We start from the raw sequence: 18,629 nt of genomic DNA, 5'->3' as shown, positions 1-18,629 counted from the left end.
GTGGCAGCGGGGGACGCTCAACCGCCGGCGGCGGCCGCGGAGCCCCGGTGGGGCGGGGGGATTTTTCTTGGCAGAGCGGCACGCGGATGAGAGCGGGGTGATGGAGGCGGCCGGGGCCGCGCGGGACCCCTCGCCCGTGAGTGCAGCCGGGGCGGGGCGGGGCGGGGCGGGGCGGGCGGCCCCTGAATGCGGCCCTGCTGGCTCCGATCCAGCTTAGCGCCCACTGCAACCCCAGCCCCTTTTCTGCAGAGCTGCTGCTGAGCCTGAAGTCTGGGAACAGGTCGTTTGGCCCTTTAAAAAACATTTTTAAGGATCAAAGTTAAGTCCTTCGTGTCATTCGCAGGCACTGGGGCTGTGCGAAAACCACAGAGAAGCAGGGCTGGACAAGGGCAGATTTCCAGCGTTGGCTTCCTCTGTGCAAAAACGAAGTTTATTTCCTACTTATGGGGACTTTGTGCCAAATTTAAACTTTCCCTGAGCCTGATGAAGGGCATTTGGGCCTGAAAGCTTGCAGAAAACTATGATTTTTTTTCCAGTTGCTCAGTTGGGCTGATAACAGGTAATGTCTCTGAACCAGTTGTTTTCTGGGGTGGCTTCCTCAGCGTCTGGAAGGTGGCAGCAGCAGCACGGTGGTTCCCAAAGTTGTTGAGACTCAGCGTTTCCCTTGGAAATATCGGCTCTGATTCCCGATGGCAGAAGCATCCTCAAGCCATTCTCGTGTTGCGAAGGATTGAGGAAAACCCTGTTGTGATCTGTTGGGGGTCTCGCATGCTGCATCCCTACTTGACATCTCTGGGTTTATCTTGGGAACTGTGTTTGCCTAGTCAACAGTGCTACCATTTTGTGGCATCCCTAAAAAGCGTCACAAGCCATCCAGGATGCTGTGACCCCCTGGTTGAGTTTTGCTGTTGGAGAGTGGGGGGGGTGGCTCGTTCTGCACGTCTTGCTTAAATGCTTCTTCCTCTTTGCATCACAACTGCTGCTGTGAGCGACGGGGTACTGGGCTACATGAGCATGTGCCTTCCCTGATGTGTCATCTCATGTTTTACGCTGGGCTCTGTCAGGTCGTTGTTGGCGGTCCCTCGAAGACAAGGATGATGTCCGTCAGGCTTGATGGGTCCTCAGGTGACTGAGGACCCCAATTCTGGATGCACACGTTCTTTGGCAGTGGGGGCATGTTGTTGCACGGGGGAGTGGGATTTGCAGCCCCAGGTTGGTCTTCTCCTTCCTCTGCTGCCGCCGTTCCACCTCGGCATCAAGTCGTTGAGCCTCGAAGTGGCGTGTGCCAGGGTGGACCAGGTGGCACCACACCAAATGGTCATCAGCTTGTTCCTCCCAGCTATTGGTGTCAATGCCTCTGTGCTTGAGGACAACCTTGAGTGTGTCTTTGTACTGTTTCCTTTGGCCATCCTTTCAGCATTGGTCAACAGAGAGCTGGGAGGAGAGAATCTGGTGAGGGAGGTGGTTCTCGGACATCAGGACACAATGGCCTGTCCATTGGAGTTGATTTCTCAAGAGCAAGGCTTTGATGCTGGTGGATACAGCTTCATGGAGGATGCTCGCGCTGGTCCGGTGGTCCTCCTACTTGATCCCCAGGCATCTTATGTTTTACACTGGGCTCTGTCAGGTAGACAGTGGCTCTCTCCTCAGATCCTGAGATTACTGGAGGCAACTGATTAACCATTTCTATCAACTTTGAAATGTTTCCTTGAGGGTTAAGCAGAGCCCAGATGCTTTAAAGTTAAAAATGTGCCCCACAGTCTTTATTCTGAGCACATCTCATGGCTGGAGTCTCGGGCTTTTATAGGGGATAAGCCTTTTATCACTTGATCACTAGAATTGTTAAACTTTTCCCAAAATTTCCACGCACATTGACCTTTGGGCAGAAACCACATGTGGCTTTGGGCAAACAAGTGCTTTGCAAACAAATGTTATGATTTATTTAAGGGAGTTAAAAGAAACAGGAAATTGTCTTTTAATATAGGGTGCCATCAGCAAAGGGAATCGCAGCAGCTGAACGCTTCCATGCAGGAGGAGTCAAGTCGATTACCCACTGCAGTTGTACGGACAGCGGGGGATTTTATTCAGGCAGTGCTAGCTCCGGGTCTGGTAGTGGCATCATGATAAACCACAGCCTAATTGGCTCACCTGGTTTTCGGCCTGATTGGCTCACTTGGTTACAGAAACAGCAGCTTAATACACCTCTGGCACCAATGATCTCATTTGCGTTGACAGTAATTAGTCTTCACACTTTAGAAACCCTTGAGGCATTTCAGTGGTATAGCAAGTCTGGCAAGTGACAACTAACTTTTTATTCTGCACTTTTATCCTTTACACATTCTTATTTCAAACCTCTCTCTAGTCTGAGTCAAGAGAATCCCTACTTGCAAGGAGGAGAAGTTCAGATGACTTCTGGCTCCTAAGAAGTCACTCTTCTGAGGCTGAGAACGAGCAGGATGTGCAGGTACGAGAACACGTGAGCAGCTCAGCACCTGTACATCTTGACAAGGAGAGGGGGCATGTGAAATGGACAACTTTACATGAGATGACTCCTTTATCTATGTAATTGGGTGACTCAGTGAGAGACTGTGTAATCATGTGTAAAGTTGCTGGGTTAAAAGTGCTGCCCATGCCTGTGTAGTATTTACAGGAGCCTTGTCTACCTCTCCATGGGATGAGGGTAGTAGAAACAGGATGCTTAATTGTACTGCAAAGACGCTTCTTAGCAGTATGTCTGCACTTATCTGTCCCAGGTCTATGTTCAAGCAGTTGTTCCTGCCCTTGAACTTCATGCACTGAACAATAACAGCAACATTATGTGCATGTAGGTGGGTAGCTGCATTTTCTGTATAGGGGGCACAAACATGCACACTTAGGCTAGAGACAGAAGTTACACATAAACCAGTTTAAGTGATTAGCAACTGGTTTAAACCTGTAACAAAACAGAAGTTCAGTGCACAGAAACTGCTTTCAAAATGGCCAAAACTGGTTTAAGTTAAACCTGGTCGAATGTAATATCAGACTTAACTGATTTAGGTTAAAAAAAAAAAAAATCAGTTTTTTTTTGGAATTTCTGTTCCAGACCTTAGGAAATATGCAATTAAGGCTCTAACCTTGAAACCTATGGTTGGGTGTCACTTCAGAGTATGTGTTACTGGATATTGCTTGGTTTGTCACCTGAGGCTTTGGCAGGGCTGGAGCTTCATTTTAGTACCTGTTTGTCAGTTGTTTGTTGAAATCCCCTGCGATATCTAAGAAGAGAGCTTAGTTGATTAGTTGTCCAGTTACTTAAACTGGTCTAAAGGGACCCACACAAAAAAAGTCCTACAGTACTTTAATGTTTAATCATCAGATAGTATTGGTTGGTGTGGGGTGGGGAGTGTTATTTATTACCTATGTGAAACTAAGTAGCTTGTGGAAAACCCCATCTGTTGACTTCTAAATCTTCCCTGTTTTTTTCTGATGTGTTTCTTATTGGAGAGTGATTTCCTTTTATTGATGTCATTTATTTTTTTTTGCCAGTGAAGATGACATACTAGTCAGATGTTTTCCTTATTTTAACTTTGTCCCAGGAAATCCCATCATCTGTGTATGAGAAGGATCAAAAACTAAGCACTTTCAGCAGGACAAAATCTTCACATATTTGGCAGGACCCATGGACCCCCCTGCAGGTACACAGGATATTTTTCTCTTGTAGAGGAAATACCCAAGGGCAGCATCTTGCTTCATTTCTGACATTTGTGTTCTTTATCCTCCTCATCCATCTGTCTTCACTTTTTTCATTTTATCTAGATTTATACACAGAAATTAGGGGGCATTTTCATAGTTGTGAGTGTGTTTAATGTTCTTTACATATACAAGAAGCATATTGCAAAGTTCCCTCAATTTCATTGCTCATCCCTAACTAACAATTGCCAACAAAAACACAAGGGAAAATCCTACCTTGCCCTGCTCTACATTTCCCCTCTTTCGAAAAGGGAGGAGACATTGTCGCTACAGTGTGCTCAGCAGATCCAGGCTGTTTGGGTCCCACGGAAGGAAATTCCAGAGTTTAGACCTTTTATGGGAGTGCTATACATAGGCCTTAGTTTAAATCATGGGCCCAGCTTGTGAATATTGTGGCCTGATTGTGGTGGGGGCTGCCATTGTCATAATGTTTCCCCCACCCCCATGATTGGCTGAGAGGCCAGGTTTGGGGTCATCTGGCTGGCTCAGCCTGGCCCCTAGTGCCAGGCTGGGAGCAGGGATCAGGAGTGTCCTGGGGTGGGGATAAAGGGTTGCAAGACAGGTGTAGGGGGGCTGGAGTGGGGGTGGCATTGCTTGCGTTTGGGGGGCTGCTGCTGCAGAGGGTAGCATCGGGGTCCTCTGCAGCTCAGGGGCTGTGCCACCTGCTGGCAGCTTGCTCTCTGGCTGTGGGAGATGCAGGCAGGCTGCAGGAGGGATCAAACTGAGCCAAGATTAAACATAAACTCAGAGATGTTGTGTAGTAGATAGATCTGTGAGACTGACAAGTGTGTTCCCCAAGCGATGAAAAGGAAGCTTCATAGCCTGGATAGCTTAAAGTGAGTGGGACAAAATAATGCAAACTGTTCTCTGTGGTTTAATCTTGTGCTGTATTTGGGAGAATGGACATCGTGAACTAACTGGGATAGTAACCCCCAGGCCAGAACATTAATAAGTAGCTGCTGAGAATGAGGTACCATATTTTGATACTTACTTAATTTGCCTGAGTTTCAAAAATGCTGAGCACCCTCATAGTTTCATAGTTGGTAGGGTCAGAAGGGACCTGAGCAGATCATCAAGTCTGACCCCCCGCCACAGGCAGGAAAGAGCGCTGGGGTCAGACAACTCCGGCAAGGTGTCTCTCTAGCCTCCTCTTAAAGACCCCCAGGGTAGGAGCAAGGACCACTTCCCTTGGAAGTTGGTTCCAGATCCTAGCCGCCCTGATTGTGAAGTAGCGCCTCCTGATGTCTAGTCTGAATCTGCTCTCTATCAGCTTATGGCCGTTGTTCCTTGTTATTCCTGGTAGTGCTCAGGGGAACAGGGACTCTCCCATTGCCTGCTGGTCCCCCTTGGCCAGTTTATAGATGGCCACCAGATCCCCTTTCAGCCTCCTCTTGTGGAGGCTGAACAGGTTCAGATCCCGTAGCCTATCCTTATAGGACCTGCCCTGCTGCCCCCGATCATGCGAGTGGCCTCCTCTGGTCCCTCTCCATGTTGTCCGCATCCCTCCTGAAGTGCGGCGCCCAGAACTGGACACAGTACTCCAGCTGCCGCCTGACCAGTGCCGCATAGAGGAGGAGGATCACCTCCTTGGACCTGCTCGAGGTGCATCTGTGGATGCATGACAAGGTACAGCTGGCCTTCCTGACTGCATCCCCACACTGGCAGTCCATGTTCATCTTTGAGTCAATAATGACTCCAGGATCCTTTTCTGCCTCTGTGCTGACGAGAAGGGAGTTCCCCAGCCTGTAGGGATGGTGCCGGTTGTTCCTCCCCAGGTGCAGCACCTTGCACTTGTCAGTGTTGAATCCCATCCTATTCTCATCCACCCACCTCTATAACCTGTCCAGATCTGATTGCAGCTTGTCCCTCCCCTCAACTCCATTTGGAGTCACCAGAGAAAGAAGGCTGCATTGCATCCAGTGTCTCTAAAGTTACAGTCTTCAAAAGTGTGCAGCTTGAGACTCTCATTTTTCTTAGTATTAGAGAGAAAGGCTAGTACCTACAGCAGTTGATTTCCTAACAGCCTTATCTCTTTCTATTTTCTTTATTAATAAGCTATCATTCCTATCCATTTCCCATGTGGCAGTGTACCACTGCAGTGCATATACTTGAGGCAGGAAATATACTCCCTCCCCTGTCCAGGGTAAGGCATAAGGCCAGTAAAGATCTCATGATCATTTCTTTAAGAATGGGGTGTCAACCTGGTGCTCTGCCAAACACCAATTAAAGTTCTGTGCAACTGAGTTTGCCCCTGTTTCAGCTGAATGAGGTATTCTTTACCTCCTGCACTAAAATACCTCTTTAGCAGGGCTAAGCTGGTGCTTCATTGTACTGTAATACTACCATCTTTACTTACTTAGCATAGTCACCTTTTCCCTAAAAATTAGCCCTCCAAAATTGGGGTGCATGTCTTCAGTGGGAAAGGTAACTTTTTGTGTTGTAATGGCTGCTCAGACAGTCCTCCTATCCCAGCCAGGAAGGGAGAGGCAGAGTATACAGTTCAGTGTTGAAAGTAGTTATAACCCTCACAACCACCCGTGAATTGGCAGGAGCTTTTGGCAGAGCGGTCAACAGCTGTTGAAACAGCAGCAGGAAGGTTCAGACCATAGCTTTTGCCTGAACAGCACTGTTCTTGATTCAACCATGTGGTCAGGATTCCCTGCTATGAGGTTTCAGCCATGACTGAAATAATGTTTTGGTAAGGCAGAGGTAAGAAAAGAAGTGTGTGTGTGTGGTTTCTAGTGGAATTTGATTTTTGGTAACTGGATGGAGGGAAGAACAATGGGATTTTGTGAAAGATGATTTTCATTCTGTTAAACTTTGCAGAAGGCCTACTCATCTCTGGATTCTAGAAAGAAGAAAGCTACCAGAGATTGGCTAACACAGAAACATGTTTCTCTTGCGCAGGTAAGACAAAAATGCATTTGGCCATTTTGGGGTTGTTGTTTTTTTCGCTTGTTTTTTTTTTTTTAATCACTATACTCCAAAATACAGTGTACAAAAAAACCATAAACTGCTCTGCACCTTTGGGAAGGGGAAGAAAAAGATATAAAATGAGAAGTGGAAAGGTAAGTAAGACTGTGAGCATCTGTTTGAAATGTCAAACTTCCTTGCAGCTGGGGTTTCAAGCCCCAGTGGGGCAGTTCTCTGCATTTTGAGTATTTTAGATAAGATCTTAAAAATAATCTGTCTGCAGAATAATAACTAGTAAGTTTTGCCCCTCAGGGAAAACCCTGCTAGTGTGCTCTGGTGGGGGCAATCTTACCTGCCCCAGAGACTCAATGTTCCTGGTTGCTGCTGTTGTGGTGCCATCTTCCCACTGCTGATTACTGCTGTTGCTGCTACAGCAGTGGCAGGGTGTCCATGCTGCTGGCCACTACTCCAATAATGTGATGGGGCTGCTGCTGCTACTGTACAGACTCTTGCAAGAAGATGCCATTCTGGCTGTTGGGAACATCTTGCATAGGAACTAAAACTAGTTTAAACTTTATTTTTGTTGGCTTAGTTTATGTGGACTGATGACAAACTTAAATTAAGCTAGTAAAAGCAATGTTTAAACTAGTTTCAGCATGTCTACACTGGCAGTTACAGGGGTGGAGGTTATAGCTGTGTTGGTCTAAGGACATAGGTAGACAGGGTTCTTTGGGTGAATCTGACATCTTTTATTAGACCAACTTAAATAGTTGGAAAACAAATTTTAGGAAGCTTTCTGGTTTAAAAAAAAAAGGATCCAGACCGTGCCATGACAAAAAATGCAAAACCTACCAACATATCTCCACCCCCCCCCACAATGACTACATCCCACAACAGAGCCATCAGCATCCCTGCATCTTACAGCTGCACCTCCAGAAATGTAATACATCTCATCCAATGCACGAAATGCCCTAATGGAAAATACGCAGGAGAGACCAAACAACAGCTGCGCACCAGAATGAATGCACACCGGAAATGTATCAAAGACAAGAACACCCAGTTGTGGGGGCACATTGCTCACAAGGAAACCACACTCTCTCCAGTCCCTCAGCTCTAATCCTCAATGGGAACTTACAAAACACTTCTCAGATATGAGCCTATGAACTCCACTTCATCAACCTCCTGGATACAAAAGATCATGGACTAAATAGAGACATTGGATTTATGACACATTATATCCTGCCTGACATCTGACTCTCCAGGTACCTCCACTATTTAACTGCTACATTCATCCCCCTTTTCTCTCCACCCCCACCCAGCCTGTCTCTCACCTGCTGACACCTCAATTTACATCTTCACTGACTGCCTGTCTTGCATGTATACCAGCCCAGCCTCTGGCTTCTTTACTTTCATTCCATCCAAAAAGACACACCAACGGCAGAGACTTCCACAGCCTGATGAAGGGTTTTTAAACCTGAAAACACGCTAAATTTTTTTTCCAATTATTTAAGTTGGTTTAATAAAAGATCAGATTCACCCAAAGAACCTTATCTACGCTGGCAGTTTGCACCCATGAACTAAACTGACTTTAAATTAGCTTAGCCAGTGGGGCATCTTGTCAAATGTAGGCCTGGCCTTCCCTTCTTACTGCAGTTATGGTCCCTGTGTCTCTTTTGCGTTATGGGTCTGGCGCTGAACAGTATAAATATTTATTGTAGAATTTTAAAGTTTGTTGTTGATTTTTTTCTATAATGTTCAGAATTGTTTAGCGTTTTAAAATTTAACTTGTAAAAGGCACCAAACTGACTCCCTAGGAACAAATACCTGGTTTATCTGCCAGAGCTGGTGGAACAGTGTCAGAAAGACCCTCATTGAGCCCACGTCTTGGTCTATGAGAGATTACCCATTCATTCCTTGGCTTCGTGTTGATGCTGCTAAGAAGGGTACTTGCTGCAGCAGTGTAGGGGATTAGGCCCCAGGAACTCCAAGATGGATTGAGAACCTCAGCTCAGTTTGAGAATTACCACTCTTTTAACTTTACTGTGTGATGTATGTAACTCAAGTGTCAGTGGAGCTCCCAGCAAGCTTGTGCAGCACACACAAAAGCCTTTGCTGCTGTACTTGCACTGCTATTTATATCCCGGCTACCTATATTAAAACAAACATGGGTGTACTCATCCGTGATAGCTGTGGCTTTGATTGCAGTGTAGACCTGCCCGTTGTTTACTGTGGATTTTGAACTTGGAGGCCATTCTAATTGCTGTTTTGATTCAATATTTGTACTTCACAGTTTTGTCTGGTATTGTGTTGATATTTTTTAGGCGGTATCTAGTGAAAGCAAAGGCGTTATTGATTCTGCCAAGACCATCTTGGATGAAGAAGATTATTTTGTGAAGGTAAGAAATGCACATGTTTTCCATTTGCTGCACATCCTGATGATTACATGGGAAGAAGACCTGAGGGTGTCAGAAGTTCATTATCCATCACTAGCTGATGGTAAAATGTCAGTTCCCTAAACGTGTGTGACTTCTGGGCTTAATTGTGCTTGAATATATACTAGGGCAGGAGTGTTCAACTCCTGGCCTGTGGGCCAGATCCAGGCGTGGCTCTGTGCACTAGATTATGTGCACAGAGCATTGGGGGAGTCTGGGGCCCATTGGGCAGCGATGAGGGCCCATCGGGTCTGATCCATCTTGTGGACTGGCCCTGTGCCACTCATCTGGCCCACAGTGCCAAAAGTTTGAATGATACGGTATTAAAATTGAGAAGTGTGCTTTAAGTGGGGAAGCTGATTTTTTTTTTCCTTAATTGAACTAGAAGCAGTGTGGAATAGAGCCAGCAGACACTGTGACATGTCACCAAGATGCAGCCACTTCTCCCTAGGGCTACAAACAGCAGGGGAGAGTCCAATGTTAATTCTCTCACAACCACTGGTGAGAGACTAGATTTGGCTAAAGAGCCACTGAGCTGGCTGAGAGTGAGTGAGCTGCTGCATGCAGTCTGCAGTGTCAGCTTGTAATGTGGAAGCAGCACTTTATGATTAACAGAACTTATAGGAAGAACTATTTAACAGTAAAGAAGTAACAGTCTTGCAAGGGTTTGGGGCCTACTGTTGTTACTGTCCTGCCACAGCAGGAAGGTCCTTACCTAGACTCTCTCCTCATGTACCACACTTTCAGGACACTCAGTTTCCAGGAGGACTTGCTCTGTCACATAGTCAGCAAGGACTCTGGAAAATCTTTTTTTTCTATGTCCTGCCTTCCAAAAACAAGGTGCATGTTTTATTTGGAGGGGTGTAGCATGAGGAAATACAGTACTTTCTGTTGCCTGTCTTCTGAAGGCATGCCAGAATCTGTGGGTTAACTCAGGTTTAACAGCCTGCCTTCAACATGCATGCACAGATGCAGGCCTCTTTAGTTTACTGCTCACAAAAGAGTTGGCTGTCATTCTCCTGTCCCTTCAGACAGCTTCCCTTAATTCTCCTTTTCTAATTAGACAGAAAAAGCAGGCACGTTACCTGGCCAAATTCCTATTCATCTCTCTCTCTCTCTCTCTCCCATCTACCCTCTCTGTTTATTTGCTCCCATATTTTACTGCCTTTCCCACAAGGTCCTTCATTAATCAAGGGAATCCCTTAATTGATTTTAATGTAGTCTCATACCCCTCATTGCCTTGCCGTCCCCATGCACCACGTGCCATATTCTACTGAGAGAGAAACTAAAATGTGTTTTCTGATTAGTAGTGGGGAGCTCCATGCTGTATTTGCTAGTAATTCATGACCCATTTGGCAACATACTCTGTTCCTCCTGGTAGGCCACCACTCTTAGGCCCCTGAGGGGAGCATCTTTATAACTAGTTAAAGGCCATCACTCATAGTAGGTCTTCCTGTTTGATCACTTGCCCATTTTGTCCTTTCATTCTGTTGAATCCTTTTGTTCAGGTGGGATGGAATGAGGGAGTTTCAGTGGTCATGGCTTATGCTCTTGAACTGCTTTTTATAGAAAACTCTAATAACCTTGTAAGTATCTGTCTTCAGAGATCTATCTACTTACATCAATATTTTCCATCTGTCACTTAGGAGGTGGACAAGTACTTGAATCACAATGACTTTTTAAATCTGAGGAAGCAAGAGATCCAATACAAGAAATGGCTTGAACGTGTTTCAGAGCCACTGCTGCATAAAATTGAAGACAAAGTTGACAGCCAGTCAAGTGAAGAAATAGAGGAAAGGAAACGAAATCAGCTGGCTCTCTATTTAAACTACTGTAATAAGAAGGTACCAACAAGGAATAATTTTATCAGCAGAAAGTTTTTAATCATCGGGAGTTGCTGACAGACTCAGTGACCTTGTTATTTTAACTCTTTATTTATGTGGTGCGGAATAGCCTGGGGATCAGCATTAGCCTGGTTTGTAACTTTTGCCTTTTGTTCTTCCTAGTGGCATAAATAAGTGTGTATTAAACAAAAGTGTGTTGTGATGTATTACATTAGGTATATATGAACAATTGTATTGACCAATATATTAGCTGAGTCTGAAATGGTTCTATGTTGGATTTGCTCAGTAAGAAAACATTGGGTTTTACTTCAGGGGGCTGTGCAATGTGTTCATGAAAGCCTTGTGTTAAATTAGTACTGTACACTTATTCAGCCCCTGCACAAGGACAGGCACTTAGAAAAAAGATCTTCAGAAACCACTCTTGGACCTGCTTGAGCTGGCCAAGAGTGAAATGCTTGGAAAAGGGTGGGATTTAGGCACTTGGCTGACCCGGCTAGAGAGAGGCCTGTGTCTCTGGTTATGGTAGTATTTCTATCTACTCTGGAACTTGAGTTGTGAATCCTGCCCTGGCGCCAAACCTATGTCTGGAAAGGGAGATCAAGCATAAGCCCCTGCTCTGAAATACCTACAGGGTCAGTGGACTCTTCCCAGCCCCCTGCCCCCATTGCCTGATGAGGTGGGGCACAGGGCTGGGAAACAGCTGTGGGGGAAGGGCAGGTCCCAGCCCCATACCCTGACCCACTGGTGAGAAAGCTAGGGGCAAGTCAGCTGGGGGCGGCCAGGAGCTGTCCCACCAGGTAGGTAGCAGTGAGCCCACAGCCACCCCCGGCTTGGCAGGGATTCCTTGCACAGCCAGGGGCTCACTGGTAGCTGCCTCACTTGTAGCTCCCCCGTCCTGGCACTGCTCAGCTCCCGGAGCTCTCCAGTGCTGGGACAGGGGAGGGCACGGGTGGAGAGGGAGCTGGTTCCCATGCTGATTGGCGGAGCCAGGGCGAGGAATTGCCTGCTGCTGGGTAGGGGGACATTGTCCTGGCTGGGCTTCGCATTCAGAGCCCACCCTAGCAGCAGACAGCTCCCAGGAGCAGGGAGCAGTCTCCTAGCCCCTGCTCTGATTGTGGAGTTGGGGCCAGGAGCTACCTGCTGCCAGGGCAGGGGACATTGTTCTGGCACAGGCTCTGAACTTGGAGCCCACCAGAGAGCTCCAGGGGGAGGGGCTTGTTCTCCTGCCCCCTTCTGCCCAGGCTGACTGGGAACAAACCTGCTCCCGGTTGGCCGACCTCCTGTACATGGGCACCTGCACAGTCGCTACCGTGCAGGTAATTTGCTACCTGCATTTGCATTAACCCCACAGTGGACTAATTGACTGCACAGTAAGCATCAGCATGTGCAGATGGTGACGCTTTACCGTGCAGTCAATTAGGCAACTGCGTGGTAAAGCATCTCATGTAGACGTGCCCACCATGAAGGGCTGAGACTTTCAGGTAAAATTCTTAGCAGTGGCTCACTGTAAAACTTTCTTTCCTCTTCTCCCTCTTCTGTTCTTGCCATTAGGCTTCTCATTCCCCTTCTCTGGTCTGTGCTGGTATACCTCACTATCCCTCAGTCATTAACAGATCCCTCCTCTCTATCTGTTGGTCTTCCTCCATTCTCCCCCCCTTCCAGTCTCCTTAGCCCCTTCCACTCCCTCCTCTCCCTCTTCCACCACTTATCATCCCTTTGCTTGCTTTCCTCCTCCACTTTCCTTCTCTTTCACCTTCATCCATTCTTCCTCTCCTCTTCTATTTCCTTCCCTCCATCTCCTTCCACGTTCAGCCACCTTGGTCTTTCTCTGCTCCTACATCTCTGCCCCTTCTCTTCTCAAGTCTTTGTTCTTCAGACTCCCATCTGTGTCTGCTGCCATTTCCCCCTCTGCTTCCTCTGTTGTCCTAACAGTCTTCTCCAATCGTTCTCTTTCCTGTTTTTCTCTATTCTGCCTTTTCTTGACTTGTTTCCTCACCTCCTACCCTTCTCCCATCCCACAACCAGGTCAGGGGCAACAGAGAAGTGTTGATAAGGTCAGTCAGGATCTGAAGATGTCAGTGGCTCTGCTTTCCGCTTGCTCATGGCCACAGTCAGTTGAAGGCAAGGGTCTGCCCAACTGCAAAAGGCCGGTGTCAGGTGCTCAGTCTTCTCATGCCTTACCACCTCCATGGTAGCGGCTGTCGCTTCAACTTCTGACCAAACTGCTGGGTCTGTGAGGGGCAGGGGAAACTTCACCTAAGTGAGCTGTGCTGTACTTTGCAACAACACTGCTTCTCTCGGGGCCACTGCAATCATTGTGCAGCAGTGCGCTAAAGGTAACATGCAGTCTTTGAACCCAATTAAGCCTGGAAGTGCTTGTAGCCATGACAAATTTCTAAGGGAAGAGACCATGTCTTAGTGTGTGTAGAGGACTGAGTGATGAGGCCCCAGTACACAGCTGTAAGATAAACATTTAATAGTAATAAAAAGGCAAGGTTAAGGATGGCTATAAACCATTTAATGATCTTTTTTTCAAGTCAGGGGCTATGGCACCCTGCAGTGTCTTGAGATCCTTTCAAGGTTGTTGCAGCATGCCATGCAATATTAGCACTGTTAAGGGGGTAAATGTGATTCAGGAAATAAACCCAGAGACTGCGAACAGGAATCCTTAGTATTAAATACATTCTGATCTGCTACGGTCTGTCTGAGTTCTTTGCAATTAGAATAATAGAAAATGAGGGTTGGAAGAAATCTCAGGAGACATCTAGTCCAACGCCTGGCTCAAAGCAGGACCAGCCCCAGCTAGATCATCCCAGACAGGGCTTTGTTGAGCTGGGTCTTAAAAACCTCCAAGGATGGAGCTTCCATCACCTCCAGGTAACCTGTTCCAGTGCTTCACCACCCTCCTAGGAAGATAATTTTTCCTACTATCTACCTAAACCTCCCTTGCTGCAACTTGAGACCATTTCTCCTTGTTCTGTCATCTGCCCCCACTGAGAACAGTGCAGCTCCATCCTCTTTGGAACCACTCTTCCCATAGTTAAAGGCTGCCATGAAATCCCCCTCAGTCTTCTTTTCTGCAGACTAAATAAGCCCAATTCCCTCAGCCTTTCCTGACAAGTCATGTGCCCCAGTCCCCAAACCATTTTTGTTGCTCTCTGCACACACTATTGGACTCTCCAATTTGTCCACATCCTTTCTGTAGTGTGGGGCCCAAAACTGGACACAGTGCTCCAGATGTGGTCTCACCAGTCCTGAATAGAGGGGAATAATCACTTCCCTCAATCTGCTTGCAACGTTCCTACTAACACAGCCCAGGATGCTGTTAGCGTTCTCGGCAGCAAGGGCACATTGTCCCCTCGTGCAGCCTATCATCCACTGTAACCCCCAGGTCCTTTTTTGCAGAGCAGCTGCCCAGCCAGTCAGGCCCCAGCCTGTACCGGTGTATGGGATTGTTCTGTCCTAAGTGCAGGACTCTGCACTTGTCCTTGTTGAACCTCATGAGATTTCTTTTGGCCCAATCCTCCAATTTGTCTAAGTCACTCTGAGTTCAAGTCTTACCCTCCAGCATATCTGCACCCACCAGCTTAGTGTCATCTGTGAACTTGCTGAGGGCGCACTCCATCCCACCTCCCAGATCATGAATGAAGATATTGAACAAAAAATATTGGTTTTTCCGTGGTCAAAAAAACTTGTGAAAACTAAAAGCTGACAAGGGGTACCTTAAGCCTAAAAAAGGTGAGAATAACTGCTCTAAACTGAAAAATGAGCAGTAATCACTTTGTAGCAGTAATGATGGAGCTTGATCCTGATGTTACGTGCCATTTATTGTGCTGAGGTGACAACTTTGTGTACGAGGTATGTACCTCAAACTGTGTGCCCATGCTGTGGGGAGAACGTGAGCTTGCTGAAAGAAGTGCACTGAAAACTTTTTAAAGATCTTGCACTTTTGAATGCACAATGGTTATGTGCACCGAGGAGGAGAGTACAGAGTCTCGGCTGCTCTCAGTCGTCATGGTAAATGCTTGCCAGCCTAACATGGATTCCAGTGTAGCGGTGTGGGTGTGCTGTGGCAGTGCAGGGTTGGAGGGGCATGGGAGGGGGTTGTACCCTCTAGTTCACAGCTGTCTGACTGGCTTTCTGCTTGGGCAGTACAGCTGTGCCTACGGGGGCCAACTTGCATAGTTCCAGGTCACAGCAAAGAAATATGTATAGAGCTGGCTGAAATGGCAGTAAAGTCCTGCAATAAAGGGCCCCTGTACAAGAAGGTCCCTTTGTGCTCCATGTACTGCAGAAGTTGCAAGCTGGGTGCAGCAGGGCCCGGAGGCATGGGAAGCTGGAGGGCAGTGATGGCCACTTAAATCCATTGGACAAAAGCCTGGCTATAAAATCCTGTCTCGGTAGCAAAGCAGCAAGTTGGCTGCATCTTGACAGGAATGGGAGCTACTGTCTAGTTTTTCTAGCATTGCAGAAACTCAGGAGTCTTGATTGAGAGGGACCAAAAAGCCTCCTGGACATGAAAGCTGGTCCAACTACCCAAGACTCCCAGTTTCTCTGCCACTCCCTCCTTTTCCACGTGCACATATACACTAAAGCTCCTTGTGTTCTGGCTCACACCCACCCATCCACCTCCTTTTCACTAATGACACTTGGCTCATTTTTTCTCCAAAAAATGTGCCAGATGCTAATATCTTTTTCTTGATTTCAATTTTGTGTAAAGGGAAGCAAAGTGACTTGACTTGTGGTCAACAGGAATTCAGATAAGAATTATAGCTGTCATAGACATTTGGGCTGGAAGGGACCTCGGAAAATCGAGTCCAGCCCCCCACCCGAAGGGCAGGAAGTTAGCTGGGGTCACAGGATCCCAGCAAGATAAACATCCAATTTTCTCACAAAGGTGTTCAAAGTAGGTGCTTGAACCACCTCCGCTGGCAGACTGTTCCAGACCTTGGAGGCTCGGGGCAGTAAAGAAATTCTTCCTTATGTCCAGCCTGAAACAGTCTTGCAGGAGTTTGTAACCGTTAGACCTTGTTGTCCCTTGGCGCTCTGGTGAACAAAAGTTCCCCCGATCCTGGGGGATACCCTTAATGAACTTAAAGGTAGCCATTAGATCACCCCTGAGCCTGCGGTTTTCCAGGCTGAAGAGCCCCATGGCTCAGCCTGTCGTCATAAGGTCCGTTTTCATGCGTGCGGCTTTCCCCTGGACTCTCTCAAGCTTAGCAAGAACACGGACTGGACTTTCAGGTAGCCGAGTTAGAAAGTCAAGCATTGAAAAGAGTTCAGCTGCACTGCAAAACTCATTGAGACCATTTATGAGAAATGTGTTTCTTGTAAGATGAACGGCGTGAAAGGCACAAGTGCTTAATTGTGTTCTGTGATGCCTTGTAGAAAACTTGAGGTGTTTAGAAAGGCTGATATTTTGGAATTGATTGAAAGAAACATTTTTGATTGAAAGCTGATTGAAAATGTTAATTTCTCTAAACTCAAACCCTTTTTTGTGAAATGTTTGTTTTGTAGAAACTCAGAAAGTTCACTCAGGCCTAGACGGCTCTGACCAGAAACCCCAGAACAGTCAGTAAGTTGGTAGAAAGGGTGTTCTGTCTTACTTCTGAGTATTGATTTGATTGTGGAAGCCCACATCCTGGATGAAGGCAGCGATCACTGGACTGCTGGCTGTTTTGGGGTTTCTTCATCTCTTTCACGTCCTGTCCTCCTTCATGAACAATTTTGAAGGATCCTGGCTGCATTCTGCAGTAAATGTCTAACTCAGCATTGTTCACAAAAGGGCATTTTTGTTTTCAAATTGGTCCAAGTTTTTAGGCTTTGGACGCATTTTAGGCTTCCATAAAAGTTTCTTGCTTCTATAGTAAAGTAAATGCCCAAGTTCAGTTTATTAAAGGTAAATTTAAATAAAAAGTTAAATTGCCTGTGGGTCTTCAAATATGCATCATATCTGAAGGTGGTATGTGAACCAAGAAGATTGGTGCCCACTAATACCAACTTTATAAATGTTCATGTAATCTGTGTTGTCGAGGCCTCAGCATAATTGCATTGCAGCGTGTCTAGGTGCCGTATCAGCCACGACCTGTCACTTTGTTTTCCCAACAGGGCAATGTCGTTTTTGAAGATTACGATGCTTCAGAGTACGATCCATTCTTCTTGAAAACACGTACCAACTACTGGAAGGTAGGATGGGTGCTTGCTCTTTGGATTTTAGCTGCACTGTTTGATCAAGAGTGGGGAAACCTGTACCTGTTGAAACATTGATCTTAGGATAGGTGGTAGCATAGGTGGTTGTATTTAGGACAGCAAGTTTCATGAACAGTATTTTTACAAAACTGGGTTGTGATCCTGCTGCCATTGAAGTCCATGGGGATTTGAAAATTGACTTGCTGGAGGCAGGTTGGTGTCCTATCAGCCTTAAATTCAGTTTTGGTTGGACTTGGCCAACTGGAGAGATCAGATAGTTCAGAAGAATTTTTTTCTTGCTTTATTCAAATTTATTCTAGTTGTCTGGGAAGAAATGTCCCGTGAGAAGGGGTTGGTGGGGCTCGCAGCAGGCAGGGTTTTGTAAGCAACATAGAATAGTATGTTTGTCTGGCTGCCTGGGTGAAGATAAACTGTACAAGCATAGGAATTTAATAGGACAGTTGGCTCTTATCCATAAAAACTTAGACTCTTCAGACCCAGATTGTGACTGTTAAAACTTTCAGCTGCCGCCTAACCTGGGGGATGCCTGAAGTCTGGTGGTTTCCTACATTTACATTTCCAGACACCTTAAGTTCTCCTCTGTGCAAGCCCAGAAGCATCTCACTCTTCACAAATGTCTCACCCGAGGTGCTTAAGCCAGCGTGGGTGCTCTGAGCATACCTGCTCAGTGGACTTCACACCAAATGCAGTGGCAGTGAATGCTCCCCTTCAAAATTGTGGTGCTGTATGTGGCAAACCACTGTTGTGGGGAGTCCCCAGAGCCCCAGGTTTCTCCCTCTCCCTGCTGTCCTGCTGCTAATCTACAAGACACAGACTTAACATTTGTCCCCAGATGACTTCTCGTCCCTGCAAACCTTAGCTCTACCTATCCTCAGATTAGATCTTGCAACTACAACAAAGAAACCGCTAGCTCCAAGACTCTCACCCTAGGTTTGTATAAAATTGTAGGCCCACTCTTCTGCGAGAGACAAGGCCTGAAGTTATCGATTGCTCTGAATAGTATAGGCAAACAGTGCGGTAAGTACAATAGTAAAAAGATTTGTTAATACAAGAGAGAGAAATCTCACAAGAAAAAGTAACCAGAGAATTTGAAGACAGGATACAGAAACCAAATGGAAGAAGCCCACCCTCTTTTCTGACCCTCAGAGAGCTTCGTCAGTATTTCCAGAGATCAGACCAGCCTCCCTGCGGACTCTATCAGGTCTGACTTCTCAACAGGCTTCCTAAATATCTTGAAGCCAGCTCCTCCCATTTTTACCTTTCCCCCCAGATCTCAGGGAGCAGGAGGGTTCTCCAGAACATTACTGTCTGCCTGGAGATCTGAAATTTCTTTGGCAAAGGAACAAACTTGCTTTTGTACAAAGCTAACACTTCTCATTCCTGGCTGCTTGACAGATGTCCCAATTCTGGACGTTCCTCCCAGAGACTGGTTGCCTCCTTGTTTTGATAGTCCTTCTTTCTATGTGCTTGACAGTCTGGGTTTTCTCTGTGAATGGCTCTTCCT

General features: G+C 46.6%; 1 protein-coding gene across 2 annotated transcripts in view; it reads left to right on the top strand.

Annotated features, from left to right (window-relative positions):
* The first annotated feature begins 2 nt into the window (after positions 1-2).
* LOC149872572 (protein FAM228B-like) overlaps positions 3-18,629 on the top strand; it is a 41,123-nt gene continuing 22,496 nt past the window's right edge. For both annotated transcript variants that reach the window (XM_090031405.1, XM_090031400.1), the window contains exons 1-7: positions 3-136; positions 2,363-2,464; positions 3,573-3,671; positions 6,553-6,633; positions 8,961-9,035; positions 10,718-10,915; positions 17,024-17,101. In XM_090031405.1, coding sequence (XP_089887531.1) covers positions 101-136; positions 2,363-2,464; positions 3,573-3,671; positions 6,553-6,633; positions 8,961-9,035; positions 10,718-10,915; positions 17,024-17,101 — 669 coding nt within the window. In that variant the 5' untranslated portion in view covers positions 3-100. The remainder of the gene's footprint in view (positions 137-2,362; positions 2,465-3,572; positions 3,672-6,552; positions 6,634-8,960; positions 9,036-10,717; positions 10,916-17,023; positions 17,102-18,629) is intronic.

The sequence above is a fragment of the Crocodylus siamensis genome, chromosome 1 (assembly GCF_052110815.1).
Source record: "Crocodylus siamensis isolate JL-2025a chromosome 1, ASM5211081v1, whole genome shotgun sequence".
Lineage (NCBI taxonomy): Eukaryota > Metazoa > Chordata > Crocodylia > Crocodylidae > Crocodylus > Crocodylus siamensis.
The sequence above is the reverse complement of the archived record's forward strand: the minus strand, read 5'-3'. Positions and strand labels throughout refer to the sequence as shown.